This window comes from Staurois parvus, unplaced genomic scaffold (assembly GCF_062004578.1).
Source record: "Staurois parvus isolate SC_StPar_1 unplaced genomic scaffold, SC_StPar_1.0 ptg000735l, whole genome shotgun sequence".
In the NCBI taxonomy this organism is placed as follows: domain Eukaryota; kingdom Metazoa; phylum Chordata; class Amphibia; order Anura; family Ranidae; genus Staurois; species Staurois parvus.
The window spans coordinates 1,634,469-1,660,693 of record NW_028318531.1 but is presented as its reverse complement, the minus strand read 5'-3'; the positions used below and the strand labels follow the sequence as shown (position 1 = coordinate 1,660,693).

Here is a 26,225-nt window from a genome sequence, read left to right as displayed (position 1 = left end):
ATTCTCCTGCAGCATTGATTGATGTGATTGGTTCAGCGTTTTAGTAGCATGTAAACTGTTCTGAATACATTAATATTAATTAAATATCATATTTACATAAATACAATCAGTCTTCTATTTAGTATTTAGGAGATGCTTGAGCAGGAGCTCACCTGATTTTTGAGGTCAAGCTTTGGACACGGACGGCCTCCATTGTAAGGTTTTTCTTTGAGGAACTTAGATCGAACCTTGACCCCGGTACCACAGGAGGCACTGCAGGAAGACCAACTAGACCAGTCGCTGAGCTTACAATCGAACGGGCAAGGCACTTCACACCTTTCCTCAATATAACCTGCAGACAAATGGCATGTGGGTACATATTAAAGAGGGACACCAGACTATTTACAATTAAAGATACTGATTTAAAATTAGGAGTTGTCAAATATACAATTCAACCAATCCCTGCTGTTGTCTGCTATCTTTTTAGAGTACATATAAACCACAATCACTATGACCTGGTTTTTGTGATTTTTGCAGAACTGCACTATAGTCCATTGAACATGGTTTCCTATTGGACACATTCACACCTATGCTTTTCTCAGCTGCTGCATTTTTGGAAAGGGTTTGGGACTTTTTTTAACGCAAAATGGTGTGTTTTTGGTTCAATTGACTTCAATGGAGATGCTGCAGGAATGCATGTAAAGCAATTTTGACACGTTTTACATTTTTAAATCTGCTGAACAACAAATTGGCCAAAAAACCCCAAAGCTTAAAAAAGGCAAAATGCGTGAAAAAAACATGTATGCAAAAATGGAAACCGCACCACAAAAAGCACTGCAGAAACAGATCAAAAGCAAACTGCTTAGATGTGAACCTAGCCTAAAATCTCATAGAATCTTTGAAGCATTATTAAACCCAAAAGCAAACTTTTATTATATTGAAGCTTACCAATTCTTAGATGTGATCAGCTTTTATTTATTCATGTAAAATCGTTATCCCAAAAAGGAAAAAAAAAATATTGTTGTAACTGCTAATTGTTAGCCGGAGTTTGGCTTCAATTTATTAGTATATCTAAATCTGCTAGCACATCTAACACTCCCCTCCCCCCACACTGATAATGCATCTGTCCAAAGGTGTCTCTGTGCTCCTTCATCCAGAATGGGGGTGGTCTAATATAGGAGGTGTGTTACTGACTACCAGGTGAAAACAGAGGGGAAAAACGTAATAATGAAAACGAATGCAGCCACCACATCTAATGATTGGTAAGCTGCAATATATTACATTTTTGTTTTGGGTTTAATACCGCTTTAACATGTTATCATAATTTCAAAAGTAATTTTCAATATTTGTAAATAATTATTTCACCTTTTCAGAATAGGTGAACCAATACTTTACACTCTCCCCACTCCCAAGTCCTCACTGTACTTATCTCTGTGGGCGATACAGCTTCATGCATGGTCCTGGGGTTTGAAAACCATGCTGTTCTTCATCTCTTTCTCAAGAAATACTGGGATGGATCAGAGCAGTTCTCACTACAGTCACGTGCTGGCACTGACCAATCAGAAGTGCTATAATCCATCCTGGCATCCCTGCGTGCTCCTAGTGTATTAACTAAACCAGCAATGGGCAAACTACGGCCCGCGGGCCGTATACGGCCCGGCGGACCTTTTAATCCGGCCCGCGGAGCGTGATACTGTCAGGATGGCTTTCAGGATGTGTGTAGGCAGGGCAGCGTGACAAACGTGAGGGGAGCTAGGCTCCTCTCACAGTCCGCCCTGAAGACCGGAACGGCGCGGGAACACGGCGAGAGGAACGCGCGGAGCAAAGGTAAGTAAATTGACACAGGGGGGGACTTGGGGACTTAATATGGGGGATGAATTACTATAGGGGGGATGAATTACTATAGGGGGGATGAATTACTATATGGGGGATGAATTACTATGGGGGATGAATTACTATATGGGGGATGAATTACTATGGGGGATGAATTACTATATGGGGGATGAATTACTATGGGGGATGAATTACTATGGGGGATGAATAACTATATGGGGGATTAATTACTATGGGGGATGAATTACTATATGGGGGATGAATTACTATGGGGGATGAATTACTATATGGGGGATGAATTACTATATGGGGGATTAATTACTATGGGGGATGAATTACTATGGGGGATGAATTACTATATGGGGGATGAATTACTATGGGGGATGAATTACTATGGGGGATGAATTACTATATGGGGGATTAATTACTATGCTTACTATGGGGGAATATTACTATACTTACTATGGATGACACATACACATCATTCATCTACTCTTGGTCCGGCCCCCGGGTCCAATATATGAACCCATTGCGGCCCTCAAGTCAAAAAGTTTGCCCACCCCTGAACTAAACTGTCACCAACAGCTCTTGGTCAAGGCTTCTGATTAGGACCCAGTGGGATGGGCTCCCAATCATGTGACTGCTGTGAGAACCAATCACAGCGGTCACATGATACAGAAGCCGCACCACCTCCTTGGCATTAAAGCCCACCTAAAGGGCATTACGAGGTTAACTTTTCTTTTCTTTTTTTTTTAATCATTTCTTTCCTTATTCAGGCAAATGTCTCTCAGAGCACTCTTGTATACATACCTCCAGTATTTCTTTATTCTCCAAATTTTTTTTTCCTTTTATATCAATCATTTATTTGGTGGTAAAGTTGTGCTTGGGGGCCATAAACTGTAAATAACATTGTGCAGCATGTCTGAGCTGCCATTGCAGGCTGCTGTGGGCAGGAATTCAGCAGAAATGCTGGAAGTATCAGGAGACTTGGTGCTCAGCATGTACACTATATTCCAGATATATTGCTTAGGTTGCAGCTTGAGACCAAATCACTCAGCTTAGTCATCCAGGGATGCAGAACTGCCGCTGTCTTGTAATATTAATAACCGCTTGTTGCTCTGTCAGCACAAAGCCATTTCAGCGTAACCATCTCACATACACAGTAGAGGTGGCCATTTTTACCTAAAGGCTTAGACAACCTTTGGCCAATCCTTCACTGGGGTAAAAGGTATCATGGATTCAAGAGAAGACACTGGTTGATTTCCATTGGTTCTTCTTATTTAATACTACCGGTTGAAAAGGTGAAGCCTAGCTTTGACAATAATAAATATTCTAGTCCTTAGCATCTTACAAAAAAATAAAAAAGCCTCTCCGGCTACTATACTCACCCGATCCTTGGTACTTTACCCCCCCATAGAGTCATCTGCTTTTCTTATCCAGCACTGGATTGGCTTCTACTGGGTGAAACACGTTAAAGAGGAGGGTTCTCCCATGGGTAAGATATCAAGCTGAAGCCATTTCCCACCATGAGTAGTTTACCATGTGCAGAGACAGTGTGGTGGTTTGTTGTAGTACTGCACAGTGACACTAAAACTGAACTGCATGAAATTGGCACTACACAAAACTGCACAGTGACACTGCAAACACATAACACAGTCCTTGTGCCCACAAAATACTCTTAATCACTGTGCCACAAGTGACTGCAGAGAAGTGGCCACATAAATTACCACTCAGATACTTGGCCGGGGACTCAACATTTTAAATGGGGGCACAAATGGGGCTCTTATCTGGGGGACAGTCTCTTGAAAGCTGGGACTGTCCCCAGAAAACAGGGATGTCTGGTCGCCCTACCTGAAAGTGACACTGAACTCTGGTTTAACCATTGCTGCCCAAGCCACTTCTGATACATACATGAAAAAAATCTGTATTTCTTTTTAAACTAGATAAATAATTTGAACCCACAGACAGTACAGATTTTCATATTTTTGAAAGCAAAGGCCCTGGAAAAATAAAATGATGGTTGCTTCAATTTAGACCCCAAGTCTCTTCTCTGCCCTCAAAAACACCTGATCAAACTAAGATTGGTCTGATCAGGTGCTTTACAAGCCAGTGACAGCTTGTAAACAACAAACCGAAACTGGAAGTGACAAAATCCTCATCACTTTCAGTTTCATACACCATAGAGATTATCAGGGAACAGAAGTTCCTCCTTCATCTCTATAGTGTGCTGTCCCGGCCACTTGTTTCAGTCTTGGGCTCACCCTATTCCGCCACCCGTAAAATTGATCCAGTGTCTTTATAGCCACTCAGATCACTTTTACATTATAGAGCATTGCTAGCTCTATAAAAAAAACCATGAACAATAGATTACAGAGCCATTAAGTATGTGTATTAATTATTTTGGAGAATAGTGTTACTTTAAGGATTCACCCACCCTCCAAAGGGAAAAAAAAAGATACAGAGGTCCCATGATGTGATGCGACTGGACCTGGAATTAAGATATGTGCAAAGATTTTTTTTAATGGATCATCGGTGCTCCAATGGGGAGGAGGGGCAAACAAAACAGGAATGGTGTGCCTGGAGTTGAGCTTTATTTAAGACTATAGAATGGACTCAGAAATTCTGTCCAAAGTTGGCCGTATAACTAAACACAAAGTACAATCTGATTGTACAAACTCCTGTCCATCTACCGACAACTGTGTAATGAAGGGACTGCCTGATTAGATATAGTGTAATTGAATAGATTAGGTGGGTTCTCATCTTACATAGTTTTGGTAAATATAAAATTGCAATTGTTATACAGAGATTTTAATTGTCAGATTGTAACAGATGTGATAAGTGTGGGTGTCTACTGACTGGATATAAATGGAATAGACTGATTAGACCAGCCTTTCTCAACCTTTTTAACACGGAGGAACCCTATACGATATAACATTTTGGCCCCTTGGGAACTAATAAATATCTATTGACTTCTCCATCACATCCAACAACGCCACCATCAAACCCGTCCCGCAGGCCAGAGTACTTGGTGTCATTCTGGACTCCAACCTATCCTTCCAGCCCCAAGTCCAATCTTTAACAAACTCGTGCAGACTCCGCCTCCGCAACATCGCCAAAATCCGCACGTTCCTAACCCCAGAAACCACTAAACAGCTCATCCACTCCCTCATCATATCATGACTCGACTACTGCAACTCCCTCCTCACTGGCCTGCCTCGCCGCTGGCTATCCCCGCTTCATTCGATCCTGAATACGGCTTCCAGAGTCATTCACTTTTCCAACTGCTCCGTTTCCGCCACCCCCCTCTGCCAATCCCTCCACTGGCTTCCGATTGCGCAACGGATCAAATTCAAAATCCTAACACTGACGTACAAAGCTGTCCACCATACTGCCCCAAATTACATCACTGACCTAATATCCAAGTACCACCCAGCACGCACACTCCGCTCCTCACAAGACCTCCTTCTCTCTAGTTCCCTGGTCTCCTCCTCCCATGTGCGCCTCCAGGACTTCTCCAGGGTGTCACCCATCCTCTGGAACTCCCTACCCCAACCCATCAGATTATCACCTACTCTCCTCTCCTTTAGGCGCACACTGAAAACCCACCTCTTCAGGGAAGCCTACCCCATCCCCTGCTAACTTGCCAACCTCCTCCACTCTTTCTACCACTCCATCCCCCACAGCTATCTCCTCCTGTACCACCATCCCCTCCCTCCTAGATTGTGAGCTCGAAAGAGCAGGGCCCTCGATCCCCTCATGTTTTGCATTGTATTGGTATTGTTCTGTCACATGTTCTGTCCCCCTTTGTAATGTACAGCGCTGAGCAAACTATTGGCGCTTTATAAATACTGTATAATAATAATAATATAGCTCACAGTACATTAGTGTAATTGTCATTGGGAAGAATTCCCCCCTTACAGGTATTGAAAAAGATCGATGGTGTTAGTGGGAACTTATCTGAGAGGCAGATATTCGCTTATTGCTCATGAAACCTCTAGCAACCTCTGGAGGACCCCTGGATGAGAAACCCTGGATTATATCCTTACACTACAGAGTTGTTGCTAAACCTTAAAGTGGTTGTAAAGCCAGAAGGTTTTTTACTTTCATGCATTCTGTGCATGAAGGTAAAAAAACTTCTGTCTGCTGCTCCCCCCACAGCCCCCCTATAACTTTCCTGATCCCCCTCTCAATCCAGCGATGGGCACGGGAGCCTCCAGGAGCCTCAACTGTCCCAGGACCCAATCTCCTCATTGGCTAAGACAGCCGCAAGAGCCATTCAATGTGTCAATCACAGGTAGTGAGCCAATAAGGAGAAAGTGGGGCCAAGCCACAACTCTATGTGTCTTAAGGCCGCATAGAGCTGGGATCGGGAGTGAGCATGCATCAGTGCCCCATAGCAAGCAGCTTGCTATCAGGGGGAGGAGTCAGAAGCGGGGGACCCAAGAAGAGGAGGATTGGGGCTGCTCTGTGAAAAAAAAACATTACACAGAGCAGGTAAGTATATATATATTTTTTTTTTAAAGCCGAACCTTTAATACCACTTTAATGTCCAACTTAGTTAGGCTTTGAAGTAAACCTTTCAGAGGTGAAAAATTTCTGTTCGCAGATATACAAATAAGAGAACTTAGGGGTCCCTAATTGCAAGTTTGCTTTGGGTTAGGAAAGCCAGGCAGCTAACATTTGCAGAAACTGAAGTGCGTTATAGTAGCTCTTAGCTTCCTTCAGGAAAGGTTACCTTTAACTCCTTTCTATCTGAAGACTGTGCTGGGAAAATGTCAGTAAACGTCACCCCTTTAAAAGGCCACAACCCAGCACCTTGCCTGGCTGGTAATTCCCAACCTCCTGTCACTGCTCTAAAAAAATATTTAGGTATGCACTACAAACCAAAAACGCTATTTAATTATTTTGTATTACTCAGAGCGACCTCACCCATCCATCCATGCCTCCATGCTTTATTTTGCTGGGAAATCAGTTTGAAAAAACACCACACTAACATTTCTAGCTGTGGCATTTCTAGCCTATTTCCTGGAATCCATCTTTTCTTGGCTCAGGCACGCATGCAGGAGGATGTGCTTAGCTGAGAAAACCACTCCTCCCGTATAGAAGACTTCTGGGATGTATGACATCATTTGCCTAGGCCTGGAAACCAGTAACTGAAGAAATGTGATCAAAAAAGTTTAAAACAAGTAAATGTAATATACCTTCCTATCTATTTACTAATACTTGCAGTAATGATTGAAAATAGTCAGTGTTGATTGAGAGAGTGAAGTTCCACTTTAACCGACATTGCTGAGGCTGGTTGGTCTCTAGGCATTTGGACAACAATGTCCTCTGGTCATGAAAGGGTTAATAAAACAATGTTGTTCTTGTTTTGTCTATTTTAATACATTAGTGCTGCCCCCCCATTGCCCCAATCTTGCACTGGACAGTCTGCTGTTGGTCCTTGTGTCTGGTATTAATGCAATCTTTTTATTTATGACCCAATTTCAGGAAAACGCTTCCTGTAAAAGAGATTAGCTTTTCACAGCGTTCATGTGCCTCTTACTGCGAGGACCCAGCTGGAGAAAATGAGGTTTTACCTCTTCTTTCCCTATGTATGATAACTGAGCAGGTGGGAACCAAGAGAAGAGCAATGTTCTCATAATACATTCAAAGCTTGGAGGACTTTGCTTTGTGCTTTACTATCATTTCTACAGACCCCAGACACTATGACTGGTCGTCCTACTGGTAGTTGGAAAAATTCAAATGCCTTGTGGTTTGGACCCCCGTGTGCCTCCATTTCTACCAATAATTAGGAAATAAAAAACACAATTAAGAGAATTTTGAACATTTTGTATAAGGCTACATTCCCACTGGTGTGACTCTGGGGTGACTCCAAAGTTGAGCTATTTAAGGTGTGACTTTGGAGTGCGACTTTCATGTGACTTCATACGCTTTGGCGCTCAAGTTGCAAGAAAGTCACATCAAAGCAGTGACTTGGTCAAAGTGCATGGACCTTTTTAAAGTCACTGCGACTTTAAGTTGCAGAGATTGCAACGGGTGCCTTTGAAATGAATGGGCTGCGACTTTATGGAGGTTATTTACTAAAACTGGACAGTGCAAAATCTGGCGCAGCTCTGCATAGAAACCAATCAGCTTCCAGGTGTTATTGCAAAAGGTTAATTGAACAAACTGAAGTTAGAAGCTGATTGGCTACCATGCACAGCTGCACCAGATTCTGAGGGCACCAGTTTTAGTAAATCTCCCCCTATGTGTCCAAAGTAGCATAAGTCGCACTAGTGGGAACGGTCAGGAAGGCAAAAAATACAAATAAAAAATATAAAAAAATACACATAGTATCAGAATAGTTATACAACATAAAACTTAAAAAAATACTCAAAACTATAACATTTTTGGCTCACTTTTACTGATTTGTAAATTAAATAAAAAAACTGTTAAAAAAGTGTTTACAAAAATTATATATATATACATATATATATATATAACATTTTATTTTTTCCAATATTCAAAATAGATACATAAAACATAATAAAAAATGAATGAATGACGTTACTGTTTTATTAAATATTTTTGGTTTCTAGGTTTTTCAATTGATATATATATATGTAATGTTACAGTATATCCTTTATTTTACGAATAAACATTTAGTGCATGAAAAGAGTTCAAAGGGCATTACAGATTAGCCAAGGAGAGTGCATCACAGAGCACCTTGCTTTGCAGCTCCCTATGTCTGATTGAATCCTCCTACTGAACCGCCTGATAAAGGAAGGGTTGCTGCTGTGATGACCCTCTGGAGGAAATAACAGACTTCTTTCAACAGAGCTGAAAAGTAACCATGTCAATGATATAAAAAGGATACTAGAGTTCCATGATCTGGCTGAATCATCAAATGAGAATATGGAATATATCTTTTCTACCTATTTTTACATTTTTTTTAATCTTTCTTTTCTATAACAGATAGATGTAACAGTACATATTTGTCATTATTATATTAGTGTGTCAGGTGTTTAGAATTCCAGAACCTCATTACATTTGCCACAGTTGCCATTAAATATCTTGGTTTTGCCCTTCCCTTACCTCCTTCTCTGTTATTCTTTTCTTTATCTTGCTTCATTGATAGGTTTCTTCTCCATTCCATTCAACTTCCCCCTCCCATAAGTCATCCAATTATGGTCTCTCCACCCAGCCATTGTTGGCTTTTGCTCGGGGAAGGATAGCACCCTAATTTCCATCTGTTAGCTGCTCACAGTAGCCCACGACCCACATAGAGACCTCTGCGTCACACCTTATGAGAAATGTCCGACACCAAATGTTCTAATTCCCCCTATTATGGGGAATGGACTATATCTTCCCACGCCCGCATCATGGGGTCTGGATTATATCTTTTTACACAACGCATTATGGGGTCTGGACTATATCTTCTCACACCCCCCTTTATGAGGTCTTGACTATATCTTTGCGTGCCCCACATTATGGGGTATGAACTATATCCCCCCCCTCCCCCGTATGGAGTATGGACTATATCTCACCCCCGCATTATGGGGTCTGGACTATATCTTCTTGCGCCGAACATTATGGGGTATGGACTATATCTTCTCACGCCCCCCGTTATGGTGTATGGACTATATCTCCCCCCTCCCCGTTATGGGATATGGACTATATCTTCTCATGCCCCCCCATTATGAGGTCTGGACTATATCTTCTCATGCCCCACATTATGGGGTATGGACTACTGTATATCTCCCCCCCTCCCATTATGGGGCATAGACTATATCTTCTCACGCCCCCACTATGGGGTACAGACTACATCTTTTCATGCCCCTCATTATGGGGTCTGAACTATATCTTCTCATGCCTCACATTAAACCTCCCTGGCGGTATTCCCGAGTGTAGCTCAGGGTTAACTTTCGGTACCAGAAGCGGTAACCCCGACCTACACTGCAGCGTTGCTCTGGGATCCCTCAAGCACTTACCTTGTCGTGCAGTCCCGCGATGTCCCCCCTGCAGCGTGCCCGGCCATGTTGTCTGGCTAATGCCGGCATCTGTCTTCCATTCCCTGCGAGTGTCGTGACGTATGGGGGACGGAACCGGCGGGAATTTCAAAAATGTAAAAATTTGCCATTGACTCAATACACTAAAGTCTGATAGTAAAACACTACTGTACCAAACCATTTCACATACATTTTGTCCCGAGTGCTTTGTCCTGTGCCCTGCCTGCATTTTTACCATTCTTTCTGTCTGGAAACTGAGAAACGTCCATGGCGTCCAAAAAGAGTCCCTGTAAGTCAAAAGTTGTTTTAGACCAGCTAGAGAACAGCGATAGTAAATCAGAACCACTTGCAGAATTGAGTGATAATGATTCGTGGGGGAAATTCCTCATCAGACACTGAAAACGATTTTGCGACTTTGCTCAGCGATGTGCGAACTTGGCGCTATATTTCAATTTCAGTGTTTTTGGTTTGATTATATTATTGAATTAAATTTATTATTATTTTTTTATGTTTATTATATTATAATTTATGATTTCGTGTTTCAAATTTTATCATACCCGGGATGTTTACTAGACTCTTGTTCGGACAGATTTCAGTGAGTTATTCCTAAGAATTACAGGTCTACAATGAAAAAACAACATATTTCCATTGAAAACAATGTACCACTTTGAGCACAGAAATACTGACATAACCAGACCGCTAGGGAGGTTAAGGCATTTGGACTATATCTTCTCAGGCCCCGCATTATGGTGTCTGGATTAAGGTTGTATGTTAATTATTTTTGAGAACATTCATAAAACCAGGTTTTTTCTCTTTTATTTGATTTACAAAATTTAAATAATTGTTCCAAATTATTATGCAAATTCTATTTAAGTGTCACAAAGATTAAATATTTTGTTTTTCAGTGTAACTCATGGATGGCATTGTGTGTCAGGGCTCTTTTGATCACTGAAAACAATCTCAGACACCTGTGATAATTAGATTGGCAGTTGAGCCCAATTTAAGGAAAAACTACTAAAGGAGGGTGTTCCACATTATTAAGCAGAGCACCATTTTCAAGCAATATGGGGAAGAAAAAGGATCTCTCTGCTGCCGAAAAGAGTGAAATAGTTTAATGCTTCTAGATTGTAAGCTCGAAAGAGCAGGGCCCTCGATCCCCTCATGTTTTGCATTGTATTGGTATTGTTCTGTCACATGTTCTGTCCCCCTTTGTAATGTACAGCGCTGAGTGAACTATTGGCACTTTATAAATACTGTATAATAATAATAATAATAATGCCTTGGACGAGGTATGAAAACATTAGATATTTCACAAAAACTTAAGCGTGATCATCGCACTATTAAGAGATTTGTGGCTGATTCAGAGCACAGACGGGTTCGTGCAGATAAAGGCACATTGAGGAAGATTTCTGCCAGATCCATGCATCGAATCAAGAGAGCAGCTGCTAAAATACCATTACATAACAGCAAACAGATATTTGAAGCTGCTGGAGCCTCTGGAGTCCCACGGACATCAAGGTGCAGAGTCCTCCAGAGTCTTGCAACTGTGCATAAACCTTCTATTCGGCCACCACTAACCAATGCTCACAAGCAGAAACGGCTACATTGGGCAAAAAATACATAAAGACTAATTTTCAAACAGTCCTGTTCACTGATGAGTGCCGTGCAACCCTGGATGGTCCAGATGGATAGAGTAGTGGATGGTTGGTGGACGGCCACCCTGTTCCAACAAGGCTACGATGTCAGCAAGGCGGTGGTGGAGTCATGTTTTGGGCCAGAATCATGGGAACAGAGCTGCTCGGCCCCTTTAGGGTCCCCGAAGGTGTAAAGATGACCTCTGCAAAGTATGTGGAGTTTATGACTGACCACTTTCTTCCCTGGCACAGAAGGAAGAACTATGCTTTCCGTAATAAAATCATCTTCATGCATGACAATGCACCATCTCATGCTGCAAAGAATACCTCTACATCAATGGCTGCTATGGGGATAAAAGGAGAGAAAGTCATGGTGTGGCCTCCATCCTCCCCTGACCTCAATCCTATTGAGAACCTTTGGAGCATCCTCAAGCAAAAGATCTATGAGGGTGAGAGGCAGTTTACATCCAAACAGCAGCTCTGGGAGGCTATTCTGACATCTTGCAAACAAATTCAAGCAGAAACTGTCCAAAAACTCACAAGTTCAATGGATGCAAGACTTGTGAAGCTGCTATCAAATAAGGGGTCCTATGTTACAATTAACGTGACCTGTTAAAATGTTTAAAAAGTTAAATTGTTGTTAAAAGTTTGATTGAAATAGCTTTTGATTTCAGTAAATATGCTGCAAACACAACAAATGACAATTTTCAGTTCTTTACAACCTATAAAGTGTTTTGAAACTTACTGTGCGTAATAATTTGGAACAATTCATTGTAAGTGTTTTATGTTTAAAAAAAATCCTGTTATCATTAGGAGGTTTGTTCAATAAAATGTGAATTGTACTCTTAATAGTTGATAACATGAGAATTATGCTGACTGTTATTTACATCAATTATTTAGGTAAATGAGAAAATATAATTTGCATAATAATTTGGAACAGGGTGTATTGCTCTTATTGTCCTATGACGATGTGGAGTGTACCCGCCTATTGACCATTGTACTGGGGACGATACTTGGGATTACCTTTGTGAAGTTTCTTCTTTTTCTATGTCTGTATTTATAGACTTGAAAATAAATAAAACTTTATTCTTTAAAAAAAAATCTCCAGGTTACATCAAACTAGACTTTTATCTAATAAACAGAGAAATAAAATGAGCACAAACCCCCCAATCCATTCCCTTTAAGGCACAGGAATAGCAGCCCTTGGTTGCAGCTCATCTATGACAACCAGAGAGAATTTTTTTTTTCTAGAAAGTTTTCAGGTCCAGAAGGACACAGCAAAGACAAGAAAAGTAAAAAACGAGAAATAATGATATATCACTGAGGAAATGGAAGACTCCGCCACAAGGAGGTTAGAAAAGCCAGCTTGTGCTTTAATGCTTTTAAGTAAATAGATGAGCTAAAATCCACCAAATGCCAACATTGACTTTTTTTGTCAGAGATGACTGCTGGGTAATAACGCTCAGTAGGAGACGGATTTCCCTATTAATTGTAAGAATAAAGAAAACCTGCAATAAGATAAAGGTTCCTTGTGTAGCGGAATCCATTCCCCGCATGGCCCTTTCTACACGCCATTTTATCTTTTCTCTTTCTTTGTTTAATTGGCTTTTGTAACGTACTGGAGTCCATTGTCCCTGTGTGAGCTAGAAGCTTTCTACGAGTGCCACTTGTGCCGAAGAAGTGACAGGTTATAATGCCGTGTTTTGCTGCTCCCTGACCTGCGGAGCAGGAAAAAACTTTAACACCTCCCTAGAAACTGCTCTCTGCAGTAAAAGCATTCAACGGCTTTCTGATGGCAATAATAATATGGCGTTCGCCGGCCCTGTAATGAATGGAAACAGCTGTTTATGTTTCAAAACGATCTCTTACAGAAAAGTAGGTGGTTGGATCTGAAAGAGGATTTATTTTCTACAAAAAGCCAAAAAAAAAGTAGAAACACGATTGCATGGAAAAGGTCTTTAAATTATTCATGGTCATGAGGGGTACTTTCCATGAAATTACAGCAGCTAAAGCCCGTCATGGATGGAAAATATTGTAGACAGCAGGGGCGGACTGACCATTTGGAAACTTGGGCACTGCCCGAGGGCCCGGGGTCAGTAGGGGGCCCCATGAGATGCCCCTGGTACCTTTTTCATAGGCTTTTTTGAATTTGGGCAAGGACACAGGGGCCCCATGATCTCCTATTGCCCGGGGGCACCATGAGTTGTCAGTCCGCCCCTGGTAGGCAGTTTTTGAAATGATCACTGGGCACTTATTACCTATTCCAGAATATTTTGCAGATCCAGAACATTGGCAGTGCCATATTAGTGCTGAGCAGGTGTGGACTGACAACTCATGGGGCCCCCGGGCAATAGGGGATCATGGGGCCCCTGTGTCCTCGACCACACCCAAAAAAGCCTATAAAAAAGTCAACGAAAGGTACCAGGGGCATCTCATGGGGCCCCCTACTGACCCCAGGCACTCGAGTGCTCGAATGGTCAGTCCGCCCCTGGTGCTGAGTCTTTTTGGCATGGAGCTGTGATCTTACAAATATTACCCCTAGGCTAGCCTTTCTCAACCAGGGTTCCATGGAACCCTAGGTTTCCTCCAGAGCAGGGATGTTATACACAATTTCAACGGTGGTGGCCCTCAAAGGGCCGGTAGTATCTGTAAGACTATATAACATATCGTAAATTTGTTTTGGCATAGAATTGTATTATTCTCATAATGATTATAAGCAGTTGTCCAGAGAACCCCACTCCCCCCTTACATCAGATTTTATAAGCCTCCCCTACCATAAAAGTCAGGGAGTTCTCATCCTCCCCTAAATCACAGTGCACCCCCCCCCCCTTACATCAGATTTTAGAAGCCTCCCCTACCATAAAAGTCAGGGACCTCCCATCCTCCGCTACATCACAGTGCACCCCCCCTTACATCAGATGGCAAGAGCCCCAACACCATCAGAAGTCAAGAGTCCCCCACCCTCCCTTACATCAGATGCCAAGGGCCCCCAACACCATCAGAAGACAAGAGTCCTCCACCCTTCCTTACTTCAGATGTCAAGAGTCCCCAGCACCATCAGAAGCCAAGAGTACCCCATCCTCCCTTACATCACAGTGCACCCCTCTTACCTTGTGATGCTGCCAGAAAGACACTAGGAGTCTGAAGGAGAACCAGAGGGACTGGAGTCAGCTGCGGGATTCTGCTGAATGTTGAGACCAGGAGAGACAAACACCAGGGGATGCGACGGCTGCATAGAGAGGCGCAGGATCTGTATGAGGATTTCTGTCCTCCTCTCTGCTGCCAACAGCTGATATGGGGGGAAGTGAGATGGGAGGGAATGGTGTGGGGGGGGGGGGGGGTAGGAGACAAGCCTCTCTGTGGCTGTATGTAGCAGCTCTCGATCTGGCGGCAGAGTTCTGTCCTATTCTCTGCTGACACAGTGGGGCAAAGATGAAGATGCAGGAGAGGAGCGAGGACCACATGAAATGTCCTGGCAGACCGGATTCGGCCTGTGGGCCTTGTGTGTGACACGTGCTCCAGAGATTGCTGGGGGTTCCTTGAGCAATTAGCAATTTCTGCCTTTTACACTTGCAATGATTTTATTTTAAAGTATATAAAAGATAGCGCCACGGAACCAAAAACACAGTGTAAAAATAGCTGCAAAACCTAACCTATAAAAATTGGGTGTGTAAAATAATCAAAAATATATATACAGTCAGGTCCATAAATATTGGGACATTGACACAATTCTAACATTTTTGGCTCTATACACCACCACAATGGATTTGAAATGAAACGAACAAGATGTGCTTTAACTGCAGACTGTCAGCTTTAATTTGAGGGTATTTACATCCAAATCAGGTGAACGGTGTAGGAATTACAACAGTTTGCATATGTGCCTCCCACTTGTTAAGGGACCAAAAGTAATGGGACAGTTGGCTTCCCAGCTGTTCCATGGCCAGGTGTGTGTTATTCCCTCATTATCCCAATTACAATGAGCAGATAAAAGGTCCAGAGTTCATTTCAAGTGTGCTATTTGCATTTGGAATCTGTTGCTGTCAACTCTCAAGATGAGATCCAAAGAGCTGTCACTATCAGTGAAGCAAGCCATCATTAGGCGGAAAAACTAAACAAACCCATCAGAGAGATAGCAAAAACATTAGGCGTGGCCAAAATAACTGTTTGGAACATTCTTAAAAAGAAGGAACGCACCGGTGAGCTCAGTAACACCAAATGACCTGGAAGACCACGGAAAACAACTGTGGTGGATGAGCGAAGAATTCTTTCCCTGGTGAAGAAAACACCCTTCACAACAGTTGGCCAGATCAAGAACACTCTCCAGGAGGTAGGTGTATGTGTGTCAAAGACAACAATCAAGAGAAGACTTCACCAGAGTGAATACAGAGGGTTCACCACAAGATGGAAACCATTGGTGAGCCTCAAAAACAGGAAGGCCAGATTAGAGTTTGCCAAATGACATCTAAAAAAGCCTTCACAGTTCTGGAACAACATCCTATGGACAGATGAGACCAAGATCAACTTGTTCCAGAGTGATGGGAAGAGAAGAGTATGGAGAAGGAAAGGAACTGCTCATGATCCTAAGCATACCACCTCATCAGTGAAGCATGGTGGTGGTAGTGTCATGGCGTGGGCATGTATGGCTGCCAATGGAACTGCTTCTCTTGTATTTATTGATGATGTGACTGCTGACAAAAGCAGCAGGATGAATTCTGAAGTGTTTCGGGAATATTATCTGCTCATATTCAGCCAAATGCTTCAGAACTCATTGGACGCTTCACAGTGCAGATGGACAATGACCCAAAGCATACTGCAAAAGCAACCAAAGAGTTTTTTAAGGGAAAGAAGTGGAATGTTATGCAATGGCCAAGTCAATCACCTGACCTGAATCCGATTGAGCATGCATTTCACTTGCTGAAGACAAAACTGAAGGGAAAATGCCCCAAGAACAAGCAGGAACTGAAGACAGTTGCAGTAGAGGCCTGGCAGAGCATCACCAGGGATGAAACCCAGCATCTGGTGATGTCTATGCGTTCCACACTTCAGGCTGTAATTGACTGCAAAGGATTTGCAACCAAGTATTAAAAAGTGAAAGTTTGATTTATGATTATTATTCTGTCCCATTACTTTTGGTCCCTTAACAAGTGGGAGGCACATATGCAAACTGTTGTAATTCCTACACCGTTCACCTGATTTGGATGTAGATACCCTCAAATTAAATCTGACAGTCTGCAGTTAAAGAACATCTTGTTCGTTTCATTTCAAATCCATTGTGGTGGTATATAGAGCCAAAAATGTTAGAATTGTGTCAATGTCCCAATATTTATGGACCTGACTGTAGGTTGCGCTAAACAAAATGAATAAACTAATCAAAAAAAATCAGTGCAGTCAAAAATTAAAATACAATCAAACAAATACCAAATTAAAAAAGAAAAAAGCGCCACTTACAAAAAACACCAAAGTGTCAGCAGCATATCCCACCCAAAATAAATTTTGGCAACAATAATCCTAATTAAAAGGTATGCGCTAATAACAAACTTATACAAAGGTGTATATCATCATCCAAAAAAAAAAAAACATTTAGTGTTTTAAATAAATATTTATAGTGTCCAAACATATATTAGTGTCCAAAAAAATATTTATTAGTGTCCAAAAAAAAAAAAAAATTATATATATATATGTATCTTCAGTGACTATGGTATTTATAAGAGCTGTCTGACATTCCCATTTGTAACGCCCCTTGATGACGTCGGTGTGACAAAACCGGTTGGGCGTGGCCTACTCGATGTGGACGTTAGAGAGCCTTGCTGTTCTGTGCTGTATGGGAGAGATCCGCGGTGAGCGGTAACTGTATCTCAACCCTTTTTTGCGATTGAAGCTGGTGTCTGTTGGACACCTTGTTTGTGAGTTTCCTTATACCTTTTTTATTAAAGAGATACATGAAAAAAACGTATTGCACCATTATGTTCTCTTTTTTGTCCCTGAGTGTACTGCATGCTCTCATGGAGGTATGAGAAAGAGTGGAGAAGTTCATCGTAAGAGCTTGGGCTGCAAAGTTGTTTGTCTGTGATTATTATTATCTGGAAGTATCTGAAACATCACCATATCTATTTGGACATCGGGGTCATTGCTCCCAGAGCACAAGCGCTGTTGCTGGTTTATAATCTGACCAGCCATTAGCTCTGGTGAGTTCATTTAATCTCCTTTGGTGGTGGATTTTTCACAATTGGTTCAAGTCACTGAAGATATATATATATATATATATATATATATATATTTTTGGACACTAATATATTTTTTTTTGGACACTAATTTATGTTTGGACACTATAATTATTTATTTAAAACACTAAATGGTTTTTTTTTGGATGATGATATAAACCTCTGTATAAGTTTGTTATTAGCGCATACCTTTTATATTCAAATGGTATTTATTGAAAAAATTTTTCAACAGACAAAAACATAAACATATTAACAATAAACTGGAAAGGTTCACATGAAGGATCATAATGCATGAGTAGAAAATAGGAGTATAGGATTCCCACCAAGCGGCCGGGGATCTTTCATGTTCTAATTGTATACATGAGAGGTATGCTCATTGTTATGCGAACCGTTCTATAGGAATATATATTATAAATGGGGGGGAGATGGGAGATGGGGGGGGGGAAGAAAGGAAGAGAGGGCACCAGCGGAGTACAGGTTACGTGCATTACACTGGGTAGTATTTGTAATCATTTTACAGAGCAATTTGGGTTTTTTAACCATCGAGACCATTGGTTATTAAATTTGTGAGAGGAGGAGTTTCGGAGAGCTGTCCGTCTTTCCATTTCACATTGGAGGTTAAGATCAGAGAATAGGTGAGATAAAGGGGGGGTGGTGGTAGAGCGCCACAGTCTGGTAATATTGATTTTTGCAGCTGCTAAGGTGTGTATAATGATGGTCCGTAGATTTGTAGGAAATTTATCTATGCCAATATGGAGGAGAGCTAAAGCGGGGTTCGGGGTTACTAAGGTACCTGTAATTGAGGAAATTATTTGGAAAATTTTATTCCAATAGGACTTAATTGACCTACAGTTCCAGAGTATATGGAGAAGTGTACCAGACTCTCCGCAGTGTCTCCAGCAGGCTCGCGAGTGTTGTGGGTAGAATAGGGCTAATTTAGTGGGAGTTAAGTACCACTCATGTAAGATTTTTAAATATGTTTCCCAGTGGGATGAACATTTCGAGGCCTTGTACGTAATGGTAAATGTTTTTTCCCATATACTTGGGGTTATTGATTGGTGGAAGTTTCTCTCCCAATTGGTTAAGGAGGACGTATGTGTTGCAAATTGTGTTTCAATTATAAGTGTGTAAAAAATAGAAATTCCTTTTTTTGGGTAGTTGGTTTTATAAAAAAGTGATGTGCCGTTGCAGGAATTTCTGTTGTGTGCGGGATATTTGTTTTTTTAAGTGCATGGGCTATACGTATGTATGTAAATTGTTCGTTTTCGGGGAGGTGGAATGTGCTTTGAGTGGTGTAGAAGGAGTTTAATTTGTTTGAGGAGTATAAGTCTTGAATGTGGAGAATGCCAAGGGCCGACCACTTCGTCAAGTTTAGATGGGGGATGATGTGATGTAAGGACGATAGTGGAGTAGGGGTTCGGACGTTGTTGTTCTCTGATTTATTATAATCAATAAAATCATGCCATGCTGTTAAGGAGGCTTGTATGCATGGGTGTTTGTGAAGATCTTGAATATGCGCCGCTCGGGGTAAATATAGTATGTCTGTTATAGAATGTTGAAGATACAGAGATGTTTCCAAGGTGGTCCAAATTTTTTCAGGGGAAGGGTGCCACCAAAAGAAGAGCTGATCTAATAGAGCAGCTTGGCAGTAGGACTTTATATGTGGTAGGCCTGCTCCACCTCTGGAGGTTGGACGTATTAGAAGATTTGTGGTGCATCTGGGTTTTTTTGAGTTCCATAGGAATTTGTTTAATATGGCCTGGAGTTTAATGAAGAATGAATGTGGGACCGGAATAGGGAGTGTACGGAAAATGTATAATATCTTAGGGAGTATACACATTTTTAGGGTTGCTATTCTACCTAATGACGATAAAGTAGAAGTACGAAAGTTCTTTAGATCCTGTGGGATAGTTTCGAGTAGCGGTTTGTAATTAGTTGTGTAAAGGTGATTAGTAGTATTAGTAAGTCTAATCCCCAAATATGGAATGCTATCCTTTGCCCAGGTAAAGGGGAATTGTTTAGAAAGTAAATCTTGGGTTATAGGAGGAGTATATAAATTTAATATTGACGATTTAGGTTCGTTAAGTTTGTAGTAAGAGACCGCCGCGTATTCTTGAATGTGTGTACGTATCGTCTGGAGTGATTTGTATGGATTTGTAATCATCAGTATAATGTCATCTGCGAAAAGACTGATTTTATGCTCAGTGTTGAGGTATTCAACTCCCGTGAATTTTGGGTCATTTCTAAGGTTAGTCGCTAGTGGTTCTATAAGTAAGGCAAAGATTATGGGGGACAGGGGGCAACCTTGTCTGGTTCCATTAGTTATACAAAAGGGTTGTGAGAGCGTGCCGTCAGTTAAAACTCTACCAAAGGGTGTAGAGTAAAGGGCGAGGATCGCCGACAAGATCCAATCTTTAATGCCAAACTTTTGTAGTGTTAGCGTCATAAATTTCCAGTGAATTCGGTCAAAAGCCTTTTCGGCATCCAGTGATAAGAAGAGGGAGGGTCGTTTGTCTGTTTCGAGGCGATGTAATATAGATATAATTCGCCTAGTGGCGTCAGGAGCTTGTCTACCAGGTATAAAACCCACTTGGTCCGGGTGGATCAATGTAGGCAGGTATGGGAGTAGTCTTTGGGCAATTATCTTGGCGTATATTTTTATGTCCATGTTAAGTAACGAAATCGGTCTGTAATACCGCATACCTTTTATTTAGGACAATCAAACAAATGATGTATAAATCAATAATATTGTGAAGTCCAACAAAAAAGTCCAAAGTAATACGTGATGAAATATCTGTTTGAACCAAATATCACCAAAAGTGCATCCACCACCGAATGAATTGAATAAACTCACCAGAGCGAGATGCTGATCATGTTATAAAACAGCATATAACGCTTTCTGCTCTGGGAGCAATGATCAATAACTTGAGGCTGCAACACTGGGACCTTAGTAACTGGTATCCAGGGAGCAATACTCTGCAGGGAATATATATCATCCAGATCCACTTCACCCCTCAATCACCAAATCCTTAGGATGATCAGACCTCCACTCAAAATTCAAGGGAATAAAGACTCATAGTGCAGTACTTCATAAAACTTCCAATTTAGTCAAAACACATTGCACTTACAAAAAGCAGTGTCTTAACTGACACCAGCATGAACAGCGTGTTGAATATCACAGACATGGACCCAGCCTGGCTGCGCATGCGCCGTACCAATGACTCGGGAACGTCCTGACGTCACATCCAAAGGCTCCGCTCCGTGAGGACGTCAATGACGAGGTGAGGTTTTCCTGAACAGTTAGTGCTGCTAGCTATAACATGTAGCACTAAGCAATCTATTCTGCTAACAGGGAAGGCTCCCCAGAACACAATAGCACTGTGGCAGGGATTCCCCATCAACACTGACTGTGTTGATGGAGGAATCAAGCAATTTTCTTAGCTTTCGCCCGTGGTGAAAAACACCCTTCCTTAGTGACCGTAAACTCTGGTTTAAGAAAACAATTCTGTTCAAGCATGTTTCTTAAAAGAGAAGTATGGTCAATGCTTTTTTGGCCATACCTCTCTTCTGAAACACAGGAATTCACTGCTCTCCTGAGACCCAGAATCAGCCAACATCACAGAGCTGGCCCGGACTTTGGAAGCATCCCGACACTATTGTCAAGATCCACCCAGATGCCTAAACAGCTCCTGTCCCCTTTCCAGCCTGGCGCTCCAGTGAGCATCGTAGGGGAAATGTCAAGAGCGGGGACAGACAGTGGCAGGGGGTTCCTGGAAATGTCCTTATGCTGACTCTGCATGCTGTATGACAATGTGTGGCAGCTGCGGATCCCAGGTATGTCATTACGCATGCTCTGCCTGTTGTATAGCTGTGTGCGGCAGCAGCGGGTTCTAAAATATCATGGAGAAGGTTTTGCGCACTGTATGGCTGTGTGCTGTGAGTTTGAAGGTGCCAGGAATGGCATTACACAGGCTCTGGACACTGTACAGCCCTGTGCGGTGCTTACAATTCCTGGCAATATCATTAGGGCTCATGTACACGGAGCGATTGGAAAACTCTTCTGAAAGGTGGAAACTGACTGCTGGAAAACGTAGGTTAAAAAACGTCAGTTTATCCGCGTTTGCATACCGTGTTTATGTGCGTTTGCGTTTAGAAGCGTTTTTAAAAGATAACCTCAGGAGACCTTCCAAAATGCCCAGAATGCACTGAAAAACAGTAAAAAATTAACTATTTTAGACATTTTGATAGGAATAGAGAGAGCAGAAGCAGAGAGAGCAGTATGTGTTGAGATGACCTGTCTTTTCTGGTTGTATTCACTAAGGATCCCATCATGAGCAGAATGCGGCACGTTCTACCATTTTTTCCTTCACACAAAACCTGGAACTGACTGCACTGGTGTACCGTATCCATTTGAATACATGGAAAACACTTTGCATGCATTTCTGATGATGAAAAAAGGTTCTGGACAGCATCTGGATATGGAACAGTTAAAAGATGCTTCTAAACGCAAATGTTTAAAAACGCGGTTAACCACGTTTACAAGCGCTTACACGTGTTTACAAGCATTTGGCATTTGAAACGTCGGTAAAATCTACTCCTGAACGCAAGTTTGGTGCGTTCAAAAAAACGACTGTAAACTCAACTGCCTGTAAACGACTGTAAACGACTGTGTGTACATGGACACATAGGAAAACATTAGGGAGAGTTCAGGGGCTGCTGAAAAAAACGCTGAACAGCTGCTGAATGTCAGTTTAGGAGCTGCAGTGTACATGAGCCCTAATGCAGGTTCTGAATGCTGTACAACAATGTTCGGCAGCTGCAGGTTCCAGGAAAATCATTCTGCAGGCAACAGCGGGTTCCAGGAATGTCATTCAGTGTTAATTTTGACATCACATTTCGATGTAGTTTTAGTCATAGTCTTTTGCCTAAAATGCCATTTTAGTTATAGTCGTATGAATTATTTTAGTCATATTTTAGTCGACTAAAATCATTTGACGACTGGAATCTTCTACTCTTCCAACCAGTCCATCCCCCACAGTTACTACCTTTTGTACCACTAGCCCCTCCCTCCTAGATTGTAAGCTCCCAGGATCAGGCCCTCCAAACCCTCTTGCATTGAACTGTATTGTTGCTGTATTGTCTCCTGTTATATTGTACAGCGCTGAGCAAACTGTTGGCGCTATATAAATCCTGTATAATAATAATAATTTGTCAACTAAAATCAAATAGGTTTGTTAAATTGTAATACATCAAATAATGAAAATTCAGAGTAATTTTTGTTTAGTTTTCATCACTGGAAACATGCCGCTGCCGAAAATATTTTAGTCGCCTAAATTAACACAGACGTCATTACGCAGGCATTGCTTGCAGTACGACCGTGTGCTTGGACACTTAGACTGAAACAAAAAGCCAGATAATTGTCTCACTTTCGTCACAGACTCCTACAATGGTTACCGGCCCTCGGTGACCCCGAGTGGATGCAGAACACCTGCAGAATATGATAACGCAATGACTGGTGCTCTTTACATGTGAAAATCACATGGTGCGTTCTATTCACTCCTCGCTGACCCTTCAAACACAAACACGCTTTATCGCATGGTAACAGTACATCAGCCCCACTATACTCACCCGGTACAATTATCTCTATCCTCCGCTGTATAATGGATGCATCTCGTGTAAGCTGAACGGCTGAATCACCTTATCTCCGGCATTACAGAAGCACAGCCACTGGATAAATTAAACAGGATTATCTACAATGGCGAGTTAACCTGAGCGATAAGATCTGCTCGGGCCCCGTGGTGACAAAATAAAACCGTTTATACGGGAGCTGCGAATGGTTCTGGTGGTCGTGTTTACAAAATATGGAAAGGGCACAGGAGGCAATGAGAATCTTTTTTTTTTTTTTCTTTAAAATGTCAGAAAATAACATTTTCGTTGTGGTGAAGATGACACGTATTGTTTTACTGTATTTGTTTTGTTATTAAAGTGAATCTAAACCCTGGAGCAGAAAATGTAATATGCCGCAGCTTACCGGTCCTTGGATGCCGTGCCTGAATTGTTTTCTTTTTTTCTGGCTTAGTACATTTTCTGTACACATACTGTACTTACCTGTTTGCTCCTGCCAGAAATCATGTGTGCTTGCAATTTTCTGAACTGAAATCTTAACCACTTCAATACCAGGTACTTCTGACTGTATTTGAGTATGATTTTGGTGGTTATATTGTATGAAGTATTTTAGGTAATTTTATATTATATTATAATAGGGGAGATGGGTTGAAGATGGAAGTATAAGGTGGAGAAGTGCTCTGATCCCTTATTTAATATAATATTTTATTGATGCTTTTTCTATTAAATTGATTTGTCAGTTTTTTATTGCTATAAATGGCCGGTATTGACGTGCCACCTGTATCATAGACAGGTTATAGTTTTAAATATACGTTTGTGGCCAGGGCATATAGGGTGACTAATGTGGGTATTTTTCCCATTTGCCAGTTTGCTGGAAAAATGTTTATTGCCCGTTTGCCAGTTTGCTAGTCGATCTGAACCTGGAACATAAGGGTATATATATCTGGTTTTCCAGAATGTAAGATGGCCGCGGCTGGGGTTCCGCTTCTCCAGTCAGTGGGTATTTATAGCGAATTAGCATACACATCCGTATCCCTGTTGAAAAAGTCTGGATGTGACGAAACGCGTCCGGGGCACGTGACGTGGTGACGTATCGACGTTTTTCTGGAAGTATCGTGGCGGCCATTTTTTGGGTTTCGGGACACGCCGCTGTTCTCATCCTGGAAACTTCCATCTACCACCTGGCCCTCCTTCAGAGTGGTATGATTTGACCATATTGCTACTGTTGAGGAATCATGGCATGGTGTCCTCATTATATGGAAGCTTTTCTTATCGAATTTTAATGTGAGTTGCTACAATAAAATTATTGGTGTTTAATATATACAGTGGGGATCGAAAGTTTGGGCACCCCAGCTAAAAATTTGTATTAATGTGCATAAAGAAGCATGATTGATCCATCCCCATGCTTAACAGTTGGACAGAGGTTCTTTTCATTAAATTCTGTGCCCCTTCTTCTCCAAACGTACCTTTGCTCATTCCGGCCAAAAAGTTCAATTTTAACCTCATCGGTCCACAGAACTTGTTTCCAAAATGCATCAGGCTTGTCTATATGTTCATTTGCAAAGTTCAAACGATGATTTTTGTGGTGAGGACGTAGAAGAGGTTTTCTTCTGATGACTCTTCCATGAAGACCATATTTGTACAAGTATCTCTTTATAGTGGAATAGTGTACCACAACTCCAGTGTCTGCCAGATCTTTCTGGAGGGATTGTGCAGTCAAATGTGGGTTTTGAATTGTTTTTCTCACAATCCTGTGAGCTGTTCTGTCTGATATTTTTCTTGGTCTTCCAGATCTTGCTTTAACTTCCACTGTTCCTGATGACTGCCATTTCTTAATTACATTCCGAACAGAGGATATTGACATCTGAAAACGCTTTGCTATCTTCTTATAGCCTTCTCCAGCTTTGTGAGCGTCAACTATTTTCAGTTTCAGTTTTCTAGACAACTGCTTAAAAGAACCCATGGTGCTGATTGTTGGGGCAAGGTCAGATGAGTCTGGGCATTTAAAACCTTTGAGATTGACATTATCTGGTCTTCCCAGACGATGATTGAGAACAATCCATGACACTGGCAGGTCTCAGCTTGGCAAAGGGGGCAGTGCATGCTATAAATTCTGCAGGGTGCCCAAACTTTTGCAGACGCCATTTTTTTGTTTTCTGTTATTTTGAAAGTGTAAATGATGGAAATACAATCTAACTTTTGTTGACATATTATAAGAATGTCTAATCTGTAATTTGATGCCTTTTGGAGATTTTTCCATCTTTCCTTGGCTTCTTTATGCACATTAATACAAATTTTTAGCTGGGGTGCCCAAACTTTCGATCCCCGCTGTATACTGACTCCTGGTCTATCCATTGAGGTCTATGGGAAGTGTGTGGAGAAGAGTTTAGACTAAAGCCTGGAGGTTTTCTCATCTATATTATGGACCCTATGCTGATTTTATTTATGTTAGGGTAATTATGCACTTCTTATATTGTGTTCAGTGGATTTATTTATAGAGGTGTTGGAGTTCTGACATTTCACGATTGCTGTGGCACTTTAGTTTGTCTGCATGTGACACGTGTGGCACTATATTATAATACCTGGGATAATACACTATGTTGAGAATCTTTTGTTTTTGAGGTATATGAAGATTTTCTGGAGTATACCATCAATCTTATTGGGGGATATCAATGATTGTGAAATCACCTGCAAGATATTTTTTCTTTGGACTGTAAATTGACTTTAATTTGATTTTAGGTGTAATGACACTGTATATGGGTTTGTTTTAACTAAATCACTATTTTTGTAATATTTTTTGTGTACTTCAGGGGAAGGAATGTTAAGTGATTTGTTTGGGTTGTTGGGATAGGTAGGTGAGTGCTGTTCTGTTATACAATACCAGGTACTTTCACCCCCTTCCTGCCCAGGACAATTTTCAGCTTTCAGCGATGTCCCACTTT

At 41.5% G+C, this 26,225-nt stretch overlaps 1 protein-coding gene across 4 annotated transcripts in view; it reads right to left on the bottom strand.

Annotated features, from left to right (window-relative positions):
- THSD7B (thrombospondin type 1 domain containing 7B) overlaps positions 1-26,225 on the bottom strand; it is an 805,377-nt gene that overhangs the window by 242,700 nt on the left and 536,452 nt on the right. For all 4 annotated transcript variants that reach the window (XM_089654059.1, XM_089654060.1, XM_089654057.1 and 1 more), the window contains one exon: positions 153-331. In XM_089654059.1, coding sequence (XP_089510185.1) covers positions 153-331 — 179 coding nt within the window. The remainder of the gene's footprint in view (positions 1-152; positions 332-26,225) is intronic.